This window comes from Trichosurus vulpecula, chromosome 6 (genome assembly GCF_011100635.1).
Source record: "Trichosurus vulpecula isolate mTriVul1 chromosome 6, mTriVul1.pri, whole genome shotgun sequence".
Classification (NCBI taxonomy): Eukaryota; Metazoa; Chordata; class Mammalia; order Diprotodontia; family Phalangeridae; genus Trichosurus; species Trichosurus vulpecula.
The window spans coordinates 269,547,217-269,560,777 of record NC_050578.1 but is presented as its reverse complement, the minus strand read 5'-3'; the positions used below and the strand labels follow the sequence as shown (position 1 = coordinate 269,560,777).

Genomic DNA, 13,561 nt, shown 5'->3' with positions numbered 1-13,561 from the left:
CAGATAAGTTATAGCCTCCTTGACAAGCAGATAGCTCCACCACCTTATTCCAGAGAAGCATGAGCCCTGGAGAGTCCTATCCCCAGCATTTTTGTGATACAGGACTGGACAGGGTAATGGATTAGTTCTTATCCACCTCTAAATATATGACCATAGGTTCATACAATGAACACAAACCTCATATTAACTGTTTTCACAAGATCAAATGGGTTCAGAGCTGGAAGAAAATTTAGAGATACTCTAGTTCAACCTCTTATTTGTCCATTTGGGAAAATTTTGAATCAGAGAAAAGGATAGAATCTCTGAATTAGAAGGGATGTCAGAAACCATCCTTTACATTCTACATATGATTGGGAATACTCTATACAATATGCAATTAATAAGTGTATAATTTGACCCAACAAACATTTATTAAGCCATTATTGTGTATAGGGCACTTCAAAAGACCCTAGGGCTACAAATATATAAACAAAATAATTCTTGCTGTCAAGGAAATTTGTCTATATTTAAAACAAAATAAATTCACATTTATATTTATATTATATTGTGGTTTGATGTTTACAAAGCTTTACTCACAACATTGCTGTGGAATAGGTAATGACGCATTGTTATCTTCATTCTGAAGATAGAGAAACTGAGGTACACAACAGTGAAATGATTTATTGGGTCACACAAGAAGTGAGTGTCAGGGACAGATATCAAACCCAAGTCTCCTGACTCTTACCATATGGTACATTTATGTTATCCCATTACCATGGGATTCTCTATGTTCCAAATGAAACTGACTAGGAATGAAATGATACCAGAGGCTGCTGTCCAGCAGTGGAAAATGTAATGGACTAAGCATCAGGAGACCTCAGTTTGATGCTGACATTTTCTAGCCATGTGACCCTGGGAAAATCACTTCCTTTCCTTGAATCTAAGACACCTAACATCTATAAGAACACCTAACTCTGCCCATCACTCACTTTGCAGGTCTGGACCAATCACTCAAAATCTAAGTGTGTCAGTCTCTTCTCAACTAATATCTGCACTGCTCACTTCACAAAGTTGTTGTGAATACCATATTTTAAAAGCCATATATTAATCTTAATTAAGACTGAAGCTTGAGCTCAGTCCAAGGTTGTACTATAGGTCCTTTTCAGGATGAGAATTCAATGTCTCCTATTAGGAAAGAATAGAAAGTCCTTAAAATACCACTCCAAGGGCAGGATATCCCTAATAAGAAACAAAATAATTTACCAAGCTCATGCAAGTATCTATCAATATTCCAGCCAAAATCTTTCGAGTTTTTATCCTATCTCTATGCATTATGCCAGTATGTGTTTGCTGATGACTTTTCTCAAGGCCCCTTTCACATCCTGGTTCCTCAAGCTGTAGATCAGGGGGTTGAGCATCGGTGTGATAACAGTATAGAAAATAGCAATTATCTTTCCCCCAGAACGAGAAGATTTGGATTGAGGGCGCATGTACATGAAGATGGCTGTCCCATAGAACAGAACCACTACAGTCAGATGGGAGGCACAGGTGGACAATGCTTTGAGCCTTCCTGCTGCTGAGTGCATCCTGAGGACTGACAGGAGGATGCGGGCATAGGAGATAACAATGAGAAGGAATGGAATGAAGACAATTATGATGCTAAAGATGAACACTACCAGCTCTGTGACAGAGGTGTCTGTACAAGCTAACCGCAGTACTGAGGGCACTTCACAGAAGAAGTGGTTCAGCACATTAGACCCACAGTAAGGCAAACGCAACGTAAAGACATTAATCACCATAGAACTCAGGAAGCTGCTAGTCCAGGAAATGATGACCATGTGAATACAAGTGCGCCTGTTCATAATGACTGTGTAGTGCAGTGGGGCACAAATAGCAACATATCTGTCATATGCCATGACCCCCAAGAGGACACATTCAATCATCCCAAAGGAAAGGGAGAAATACATCTGGATTGCACAGCCAGTAAAGGAAATCGTCTTTTTCTTCCCCACCATATTGGAAAGCATTTGTGGGACATTAGTGGTAGTATAACAGATATCTAGGAAAGACAGATTAGTTAGGAAAAAGTACATGGGGGTTTGGAGTCGGGGTTCAATCTGGATTACTGTGATGATGATGAGATTGCCAAGCACTGTTAATAAATAGAAGAATAAAAACATGATGAAAAGGATGAGCTGAGCCCTTGGTTGAGAAGAGAGACCCAAGAAAATGAATTCAGTCACAAAGGTTATATTTGCCTCTGCCATATTGGTTCTTTAGGTCAACTCAGTATCTCCCAGAGAAAGAGGTAGCTTCCATTCAAAGGATTAATCAATCCTGCCTAGTCTGAAAAGCAAACACCCTACCCAGAATATTGTAGACAACTAGGTTAAAAATAAGAACCCAAAACGGAATTCTATTTTATCAGTCTGCACAAAGAGCTTGAAGTTTGAAACAAATTTTGAGGTTTTCATTCCAATTTTAGGGTCAGGAAAGTATTTTCCTGTCAAACTGTCAACATCAATATTTAATTAAATATATTTTACATTCAAAAATACCACATCATAAGAAAGAAGATGGGAATGCCCCACACAACTACTTTCTGCCTATCCTTCAAGGTCCTTCTCAATCTCTTCCCTCCATGGAGCCTTCCAAAAGTCTGTCTACCCACATTCATCTTCCTGTTCTCTAAATTATTAAATCATTTGTAGTGAATCTCATAAAGTTTAAGCCAAAAGAAACAGTGAATAGAACAATATAAGATGGTGTAAAAATAAAGTAAGAGTCTCTTCCCAACCAGACCATAAAATCTTTGAGGACAGGGAATCTGATCACTCTCTTGTATCTCTCCCAGTACCTGAGATTCCACATTAATTGGTGCCCTCATATTTAGTCTCCAAGAATCTGGAAGAAATAACAGACAAAATTCCTGAAAATGGCCAGTGAAGTAGTACTGGTAAATAGCTTCTAGTAATTCTTTCAAACACCAAGCAGTGTTTTGGATCTTGGAGGCTGCCATACAAAGGAAGAGCTAAATGAGGTCATGTGTAAGGTGCAAATAAGTAAGAATTTGCAATCTCATTGCTGTGGAATCTTCTTCCACTGATGTGTAGCACCACTCCCATTTAATTTAATAGGTAAGAGAGAATTTCCTGAGGCTCAAAGAAGTTGACTTGTCCATGGTCCTGGAGCTGGTCGGTGTCAGATGTTGGATTCAGATCCTCGTCTCACAGACTGACTTCCAGGGCTAAATTCATTATGTGACGCTTCCTGTCTGTCATCACCACTAGCAACAATAATAAAAACAAATGTCATAAATAGAGAGTTTCCAGGTTGTCAAAGGGTTCTGTCTGCTTCAATTACAGAAAAAACAAATGAGGTACATACTGCAGTTACTGTTATTGTTATCCACATTTAATAGAGGAGAAAACTGATAGAAAAATGAGATGAACTGCCAGTGGTCACACAACTAATGTGTAAAAGTATGCAGCCTCACAGGACGGTCTAAGAAAAACAGTTTGCAAAACTGAATATAAAGAGGTACATTTTTTGTTTGAAATTGTTTTTAAGTGAAGTTAGACAAAAAAGAAACAAAAACAGTCTTTCTTTTTCTTAGATAAGCCAAAATAGGCATTTGCAAAGGGGCACAATGGAGAGGGTGCTGGACTTAGAGTCAGGAATACTTTAGTTCAAATTCTGCCTTACGCATTTATCAGCTGTGGGACCTTGGACAAATAATTTAACCTCCTCCAGCCTGTTTTCTCTTCTGAAAAATGGAGTTAACAATAGCACCTACCTCATAGGATGGTTGTGAAGAACAAATGAAATAACATGTAAAGTATTTGGCATACATTAAAGTACTATATAAATGAGAAGTATTATTATTATTAATTAGCCTATTCATTTAAACACATGAATTTACTAATTCTGGAAACATTCAGGGCCTTACAAGCTTGGTTCTCTTATGCACATCTGTCAACATAATAGAAGCAGGAATTTATAAAAGGGAGTACAGAGAAGTGGGAGGGTGAAAGCAAAAAAAATGAGAAGTGGTTACTGATAGTCTAGCAGGGGTGAGGAACCTCACAAATCCTTTTATTAAGGAGATTTGTTCTGTGAAGTTCGGATCCAGTCAAAGGGCTGCACTTGAGCACCTAGAGGGCCACATGTGGCCTCAAGGCTGCAGGTTCCCCACCCCTGGTCTAATGGTGGCCTGAAAAGAATGGATATAATATAGGAGCAACTATCTAATCTACCTCACTACAATATGGAAAAACACAATAACTGATATTGATAAGGACCCCAGTGTCACTAAACAAAAGTTAAATTCTATTCAATTTCATTCCTTCCTCCCTCTCTCCCCTCTTTTTTTCTTTTTTTGTTTCCCCTCTCTCCCTCCATTCTTTCCATTCTTATTCCCTTCTTTCTTCCCTTTCTCCTTTACTCTCCTCCTTTCCTAACACTTATTCATCACTTAGATATTTTATAAGTTTTAATTGTTGTAGAAATGTCAGTTATGTAGATAATAACTATTCTCCACTGAAGTCATCCTCTGAAACTTGATGTTGGTGGGAAGGATACCCTGCCATGTTGAAGGCTATGCCTCTAGAGCACAAGTGATAGTAGGTCCTTCCAAGCTGCAAAAGGCTTGGCCATAGTGTGTTGGTAATCTTTGTACCACGCTAGCTAAGTTCAGAGAGGCTCATAATCAGATTTGAGGAAGGTCAATAGATTATTCAGCCAGAGGATTCCTCAAACACCAGATTCCCAGTCATAGGGGGTTAGGCTGGAGATAGGGGTGAGGAGGGATCTGTGATCTTCATCAATAGACAAAGCTCCTACACCAACTAAATCTCAGACTCAAGAAGTGTGACTTTTCTGCAAAATGGCATCTTCAAGGTGGTGGGATGAAGATGGATAAAATTTTTACTCTTGTAATCAAGGAGAAAGACAGTTAGAAGAATGGATAGATAGATGAGTAGATAGATAGATAGATACAGTGAGATGGATGGATATATAAATAAATGCACAAAGATTTAAAGATAGATATAGATAGAAATGCTAATGTAGGAAGACACACATTTGTAAAAATCAAACAAACAAACCTCACATACTAATGAATTATCTGCTATGTAAGCAATACTGAAAAGTATGAATAGAATCATTTCCTGTGACAAGGCAAAGAAGAGTTTCAATGTGAATGATCAGAAGGAATGCCCATATCCACAAGATCACAACTGTTTCAAAACACTAATGTATATATCCAAGCTTGGATACTTCCATGGACCTGAGATCTCCTCAATGTGGATACGTCTTTTACCCCAACCAAGTCATAATCTATCCATGCCTTATCTGTCTAAGTGAGTCTTGAACTTAAATACTATAAAGTCATGACAGAAAGTTCCCTGGCCGATAGAAGAAATCAATTTCACAGGTTTATAATCTATCAAAATATATCCCCACTATGTTATATTCTCATTTATTAAAGTGTATAAATTTTCACAATTCAATTTCTAGCCCAAAGTCTACAAATATTGTATCTTTATTAAATAGTGAAAATTCATTTAACTCCCTTCATATTCGTCATCATTGTAAATTCTCTGTAACTTGAAAACACTTAATTCAAACAACTGAGACCTCTCAGTAATGAGTTGCTTTAAATGTCAGAAGCTCAGCAGTATGGTGGGATTTTTCATCATGTTGTCCTTTCCCACCTCACAGATCTATAACTTTTTCCCCCAAACATGCAGCTTATTATCATAGTCTACCTAAAGCATAGATAAATTGAAAATTTCTTTCCTAGTTCCTAATATTTCTGCTTCCTTTTTCCTGCCTGCCCCATCTATTCTTTGTATTGCAACTGCAAAAATAATTTTCGTAAGGTAGAGATCTGAACATGTCACTACCCAGATTAAAACTCTTTGTTGGCTCCTTAATGCCTCTAGGATAAAATAAAAATTCCTCAACTGAGACTTCAAGACTCTCTGCCTTCTCCCTACAACTTACTTTTTTACACTAATTGCACATTCCATCTCTTGGTCCACTAGAAATTTCAGCCACATTAACAATGCTGACTGATCGTTAATCTTTGCCTATTTCCCTCCTTCCTCTCTGTATCTATACAAGCTGTTCCTGATGGATGAATCATATTTTATCTTTATCTCCAACTTCAAAAATATTTCTTTTTTTATTCTAGAACTAACTATTATTTCTTATGCTGCCATTTGGTCTAGACCTCTCCTTTGTCCTCATCCCATCCTACCTTGTACAAAACATTTTTTCCTAAGCTCCCTGAGGGCAAATATTAAGACACATATGGAGTAGGGCGAAGGGATGTGTAGCTTTCTTTTCTTTTTTACTGCCACTAACTAGCACAGTACCTGGTATGAGCTAAGGACATTATTAAATTTTTGCTATTCTAAATTGAGTTAGTAAATTAAATCTAATATATCCAGGAGCTAAGAATGTAAGAGAAGGATAAATTGAAGCTAGCACAGGACAAAAAGACAGGTCACCTCCAAATTCTCCATATTTGTGTGATTTATGCAAACGGATATTAAACACAGAGTAATAGAAAGAATATGGGATTTAGAGTTCCAGATCTGGGGCTGAAGTCTCAACTTTTTAATTAACTTCTGTGTAACCTCAGAACTGGTCCTCAGTTAACTCTTCCTTAAAATAACTGGGTGAAATTAGATAATCTCTAAGATTTTCTGTGGCTCAAAATCAATGTTAATAGATACCCAGTTAGTCAGAAATATTCTCTCATGATATAGGAAATTCAAAAATAGAATGGATTAGAGGTATAAAAAGGTGGCGGCACAGTCTTCTTTTACTTTGAAATATGCTTTCTTGTTAACTTCATCAATTACTCCTGATACTAGCCTCTAAGGTCAAATGAACAAGTTTAATACCTCTCCCTTAAATCAGTCCCTCAAATACTTGAAGACAGATAACAGACATGATGTATTCTTTTTAGTTTTCTCCATAACAAAAATCTCTAATTCTTTTATCAGTTCTTATCTGATGTAGTTTCTAGTCATCTCACCAACCTGGTTGCTTTACTCTTGATAGCTTGGTGGTTCTTCATTATTTTTTGTACCATGGTCCCCTTTGACAGTCTGATGAAGTCTTTGGGTCCCGTCTCAGAATAATATGATAAAATACATAAGATTACAAAAGAAACCAATTGTATCTAAAGAGTCATTAAATACATATTTCTTAAAAATGAATAGAGCCCCTGAAATCTATTCTTGGGCCCCTTGGAGGAATGGAACTCAGCTTAAGAACCCTCACTCTAGCTGATCAGAATTTCTCCTGAAATACTACCCAAGAATGTACCTTTGCACAGAGTGTAGAAAGCATGGAGAGGTATAAGGGTATCATTAGGGTTGGTCTTTCCCAAGGTAGAGTCACCAGCTGCTTGTATTTTAAGATGTAGAAATTTTAAAGGTTATCCACTACCTACTCCAAAACTTTCCACCCAAATGGTCCATTGTTGATGCCTAGAAATTCCACCAATGCTCTCCTCATTCTTTAGGGCAAAGAATTTTCCTTAGTTCAAATGCAAATATGCCAGGTAGGTACATCATTATGTCATTGATTTAAAACTGTCAGGGACCTTGGAGATAACCTGGTCCAGGTCCTTTGTTTTACTGATCAGGAGACCAAGAAGAGAAATATCTTGTAAATGATAAGTCAAACATTTAATAACAAAGAATGATTTGGACAAGAGACCCCAACATCAAATTCAAACCTTTTACAATTAGTGCTTCCCCTCCCTTATGATACCATTATAATTTCATTCTTTGGTCTCATTTTTAATATAGATTTCCCAATTGCCTACTAAGGCATATGTAAGGTCTTATATGTAAGGCACAACATTGCCCTTATAGCATGGAGGTAGAAGGATGAGGATATAACTTTTATGCAAGTATGTTTATATTAAAAAACCTCAAAAAAGAAGAGTTAGTTTTAAACACTTGAGTCTTGACTCCGAATTTGGTGGATACCTGGAAGAGGCTTGGCTACCCCTGAGATCTTAGACTGAGGTCAGGAATTGTTAACCAAAGGACCTAGGATTTTTTTAACTTTGATCACCATACTTCAAGATAATTGGCTTCCTTTGTAATCATTTATGCATTTATAAACACTTTTCTTGGAAGGTTTCCATGGGCTACTAAGATTGCCAAAGGGTCTCTCTCTCACACACACACACACACACACACACACACACACATACACACATGCATGTTAAGAAACTCCATCCTATGGGAAACATTCCAGCACCTTGAGGAGATCTTTTACAAAAGATCTACATAAAGACTTAAGTAAGAAACACACGTTGAAAAAGTGTATGGAGAGTAAAGTGTTATGAATCTGCTCCAATGGGAACATCCTTACCTGACAAATACATGGATCCCACAATGAATTCAAGTATTTTTCACCATCATTTTCATTAACCTTAGTAAGGTTTAGGTTGAGGGTAAAGAGAAAGAGAGAGCTTGAGAGTTCAAGACTGGAACAAGGAAATATCCTGAAAGAGAATGCCTACTTAAATCTTAACCCTGAGGCTAGGATTTTTAACTAGGGCTAGGCCTGGGAAATATCCAAAATCCAATACATAAGACACACAAAGTCATTGAAACTCCCTTCTACCAAAGAATAGCACATGGCCATCTCAATGGTATCCAAAGAAGCAGGTCATCCAATGAAGGTGGAGAGGTGTGGAGGGCAGGGGTGAATAACCAAAGCAGCTTTAAAAAACAAAAACAAAAACCTAGCACAATTTAAAATAATTTAATTGGGTCAAATTTTCGCTTTTTGAAAACTTTTGTTTTGGTGTTGGAGGTGAACTAGGTTCACAGTCAAAAGATAGTCCTGGGGAAAGAGATAAGGGCTTTACCTGTCCATTCTGGAAGCAACTGTAAGATGAAGCCCATCTGGTGTAAAATGGACAAAACAGAAACAAGAAATTTTCATGAAGGAAATATGTGTGTATGTGTGTGTAAGCAGGAATGTTTGTGAATGTGAGTGTGTGTTCCACAAAATACCCAAGAGTAAGATGGATGGAATTATTATCCCTCCACAATCATATTCTGACTTGAGAGTTTTGCTATTTTTGAAGAAGCAGGTGTAGGCATGTGACCAGGACAGTTAAGTCCCTTAGCAAGCCAAGGTTCATCACTTTAGGAGCCAGATCCATCTGAGTGCTGAGATTCTTGAGGGACAATGTCCCAGGCCAACAATTAATCTCTAATGACTTTTTCTGAGGTCTGGCTGTGAGGACTCCCTTCCTCCTTTTTATTCCTTTACATTTAATATTGTTTCATGACATTGATTTACTAATCTCCTCCTATTGTGACTGATGTGATATGTCCTAAATTATTCAGCTTATAATGAGTTTCAGAACCTCTTATTGGCATGTGCCAATCTGAGTGGCCTCATTGTGATGCTGGTATACCTGCTATTCAACCAACAATCAAGTATTTATTAAATATCTACTACATGCAAGGCACTATACTAGAAACTGAGGTTACATGGCAAAGAATTAGACAATCCCTATCCACAAGGAGAAATTTATAATAAAAGGGAAGACATACATAATATATCTACACACACATACATATGTACATATATATATATATACACATACACATGCAGCATGAATATAAAGTAAATAACTACGAACACATTCGAAGAAGTTCAGTGTTTGGAAGGTAGGACACTACGGCCTGTTTTTCCAGCTCTGGGTCTGGTTGGTCCTGGCACAGGCCGTGCTGGCCTCTGCTCTGCTCCTCTCCCCTCTCTGTGTGATTGACCATTCCCAGCAACCATCCAGGCTGTCCTAGGCTGGAACCCTGCTTCCCTCTGCTATTTCTTGGGTTCTGCAGCTCTAAAATTTGTTCAGAGCCATTTTTCAGAGGTGTTTGGAGGGACCTGGGCAAGAGCTTAAGCGAGTCCCTGCTTTCTGGCTGCCATCTTGGCTCCGCCCTCTCATCTCTGCACCTTTGAATGGGCTGTTCCCTATGCCGGGACTGGGCTTCTGAGGTATTGGAATATCTTGTTTATTTTCTTTTCAAAATTCTGCTGAACCTTCTACATGAAGTCTTTCCTAATGTCCCAGCCACTATTGCCTCCCACCAAAAAGTTTTTCCTCATTTTTATCTTTTGTGTATTTATGTATGTCTATATATGTGTATGTATGTGTGTGTGTGTACATATATATATATATGTATATATATATATATATATGTATAATGTCTAAACATGTCCTTCTCCCTCACAACGGAATATAAGCTCCTTGAGAGCAGGGACAGTGACTTTGGCATCTTTAGGGCCCCAACACCTAGTGCATTATCTCACAAGTAATATAGATTTAATACAGCAGTTTTCATTGCTTGCCTCTCAAAATATATTTAGTGAAATACTAAATCACAGAAAAATTTCTTAAATATGATTTCCCACCCCTTCTCCCCTGCGGTTAGTGCTGTGAGTGCAGAGCGGTCGTGCCTCGTACACACATTCATTATTAAAAAAATACAAAAAAAAATCTTTTAGAAAACCCACAAAAATCATAAAAAAAATTCGCATCTCCCCCGCCGGAGACTTTTATTTTTTTTCCCTCTTTTATACGATGAAGCAGCCGAGACTGACCCACTGCCCGTGGCCCCGCAGCAGCTCCGAGAGGGAACGAAGAGACAGGCCTTCCCTGCCGCCAGGACCACAGCCACCTCCCGAGCCAGCCCCCAGCAAGCAGCACCGCTAGCCGGCGGCAGAGGGTACCCGTTCCGTGGCCGTTGAGTAGTTTTCGATTCTGGGTGAGTTTGGTCCTTTTGCTCTTGCCCTCCCTCCCCTCCCCCCGGCCCCCGGCTCCAGACTCCGACCCCCCAGACTCCCCAACCTCTTCTCACAGAAAGTTCGCAGCTTGTGGCACTTTGGGAGGCTGCCGAAATGAACCCCAGCGCCCCCAGCTGCCCTATGACCTCACTCAACGTGCGTGATCTGCACCCAGATGTGACCGAGGCATTGCTCTGCGAGAAGTCCAGCCCAGCCGGGCCCATCCTCTCCACCCAGGTCTGCAGGGACTCGATCACCCGCTGCTCCCTGGGCTACGCCTGTGTCAACTTCCAGTCGCCGACGGATGCTGAACGGGCATTACATACAACGAATTTTGATGTAATTAAGGGCAATTCAGTGCGTATCATGTGGTCTCAACGTGATCCATCACTACGTAAAAGTGGTGTGGGCAATATATTCATCAAAAATTTGGATAAATCCATTGATAATAGAGCATTGTATGATACATTTTCTGCTTTTGGAAACCTCCTTTCTTGTAAGGCGGTATGTGATGAAAATGGGTCAAAGATCTATGGATTTATACACTTTGAGACACAAGAAGCTGCTGAAAGAGCTATTGAAAATATGAATGGAATGCTTCCTAATGATCGAAAAGTCTTTGTCGGTCGATTTAAATCCCGTAAAGAAAGAGAAGCAGAACTTTGAGCTAGAGCAAAAGAGTTCACCAATGATTACATCAAATATTTTGGTGAAGATATGGATGATGAAAGACTGAAGGAGCTCTTTGGCAATTTTGGACCTGCTTTAAGTGTAAAAGTAATGACTGATGAAAGTGGAAAATCCAAAGGTTTTGGCTTTGTGAGCTTTGAAAGACATGAAGATGCACAAAAAGGTGTAGATGAGATGAATGGAAAAGAACTTAACGGAAAACAAATTTATGTTGGCCGAGCCCAGAAAAAAGTGGAAAGACAGACAGAACTCAAGCGCAAATTTGAACAAATGAAGCGGAATAGGATCACCAGATACCAGGGTGTTAACTTGTATGTGAGAAATCTTGATGATGGTATTGGTGATAAGCGTCTGCAAAAAGAGTTCTCACCATTTGGTACAATCACAAGTGCAAAGGTGATGATGGAAGGTGGGTGCAGCAAAGGGTTTGAGTGTGTATGTTTCTCATCACCAGAGGAAGCCACCAAAGCAGTCGCAGAAATGAATGGCAGGATTGTTGGCCACTAAGCCATTGTATGTAGCTTTGGCCCAGCCCAAAGAGGAGCGGCAGGCTCACCTCACAAACCAGTATATGCAGAGAATGGCGAGCATCAGAGTTGTGCCCAACCCTGTAATCAACCCCTATCAGCCTCCTTCAGGTTACTACATGGCAGCTATTCCTCAGACTCAGAACTCTGCTGCATACTATCCTGCTAGCCAAATTGTTCAACTCAGACCAGGTCCTCACTGGACTGCTCGGTGCCAGACCTCATTCATTCTAGAACATGCCCAGTGCTTTCCTCCCAGCAGCTCCTAGGCCACCATTTAGGGCAATGAGACCAGCTTCTTCACAGGTTCCATGAGTCCACATCCTGCAGCTGCTGCAGCTACTCCTGCTGTTTGCACAGTTCCACAGTATAAGTATGCTGCAGGTGTTTGCAATCATCAATAGCATCTTAATGCACAACCACAGGTTACCATGCAGCAGCCTGCTATTCATGTGCAAGGTCAGGAACCTTTGACTGCTTCCGTGTTGGCATCTGCCCCTCAAGAGCAAAAGTAGATGTTGGGTGAAAGGCTGTTTCCACTCATCCGGGCCATGCACCCTACCCTGGCTGGTAAAATCACTGGCCTGTTCCTAGAAACTGCCAACTCTGAGCTTCTTCATATGCTTGAGTCTCCCGAGTCTCTTCACCCCAAGGTGGATGAAGCCATAGCCATACTGCAAGCTCACCAAGGTAAAGAAGCTGCCCAGAAAGCAGTTAACAGGGTCACTGGTGTTCAAACTGTTTAAAAGAAAAGATCCGGGACCACAAAATGGAACCTCTGCTTCACCGAAGAAAAATATCTAAACATCGAAAAACTCAAATATTGTGAAAAAACATTGAAAATATAAAATAAATGAAAAAGAAAGAGAACTTTGAAGCTGATGTACCGAGCAAATTCCAGGTCTGGCTAACTTAATGCTAGTCCTAGATTACTTATTGATTTAAAAACAAAGAGCAAGAAAAAACAAAAAAAACCCAAAATAGTAAAATACACAAAAACAAATTAGTGTTTTGTAGACCCAGGGGAAAAGAATTTTCAGCACAGAACAAAAATTTAAAGCATTCCTTTCTTTAATTTTGTAACTCTTTACTGTGGAAAAGCTCAGAATATCACCACTTTTTTAGATAACAAAATTGATAGCTGAGCAAGGAAACATAATTTGGATTATAAAATTCTTGCTTTAATAAAAATTCCTTAAACAGTGAAAAAATATGATTTTCCACTGAGATAATTTAGTTGAAGGATTAATTATTGTGAAGGGGTAAGGAGTAGTTCGAATGAAGAGGAGTAGCACCTCTCAAAAGCAAACAAAACCTAATTGTATTCACAAGGAGAAGAACACAGATTCCAACGGGGAACGATCTCAGTGTGTAACCTCCATTGTCCTCAGTCCAAGGGCAGCACACAGTAGGGTGGCTTCAGATATGAAACTGTACTACAACATTCACACTCTGGTCAAAGGCCCAGAGCCTCTCAGGGCTCATGCTTACATAAAGTTTTGGCCAAGGACCCAACATGTCACTAA

The 13,561-nt window shown here is 39.3% G+C and overlaps 1 protein-coding gene and 1 pseudogene across 1 annotated transcript; one reads left to right on the top strand and one right to left on the bottom strand.

Moving 5' to 3' along the window:
- Nucleotides 1-1,310: 1,310 nt before the first annotated feature.
- On the bottom strand, nucleotides 1,311-7,475 carry LOC118855188 (olfactory receptor 2D3-like). The gene is made up of 2 exons (XM_036765279.1): nucleotides 7,463-7,475; nucleotides 1,311-2,239 (listed from the first exon to the last, which is right to left on the bottom strand). Exons 1-2 carry the CDS (start codon nucleotides 7,473-7,475, stop codon nucleotides 1,311-1,313), a joined length of 942 nt encoding a protein of 313 aa, XP_036621174.1.
- Nucleotides 7,476-10,932: 3,457 nt separating this feature from the next.
- LOC118853853 lies at nucleotides 10,933-12,781 on the top strand (annotated as a pseudogene).
- The last annotated feature ends 780 nt before the right edge of the window (nucleotides 12,782-13,561 follow it).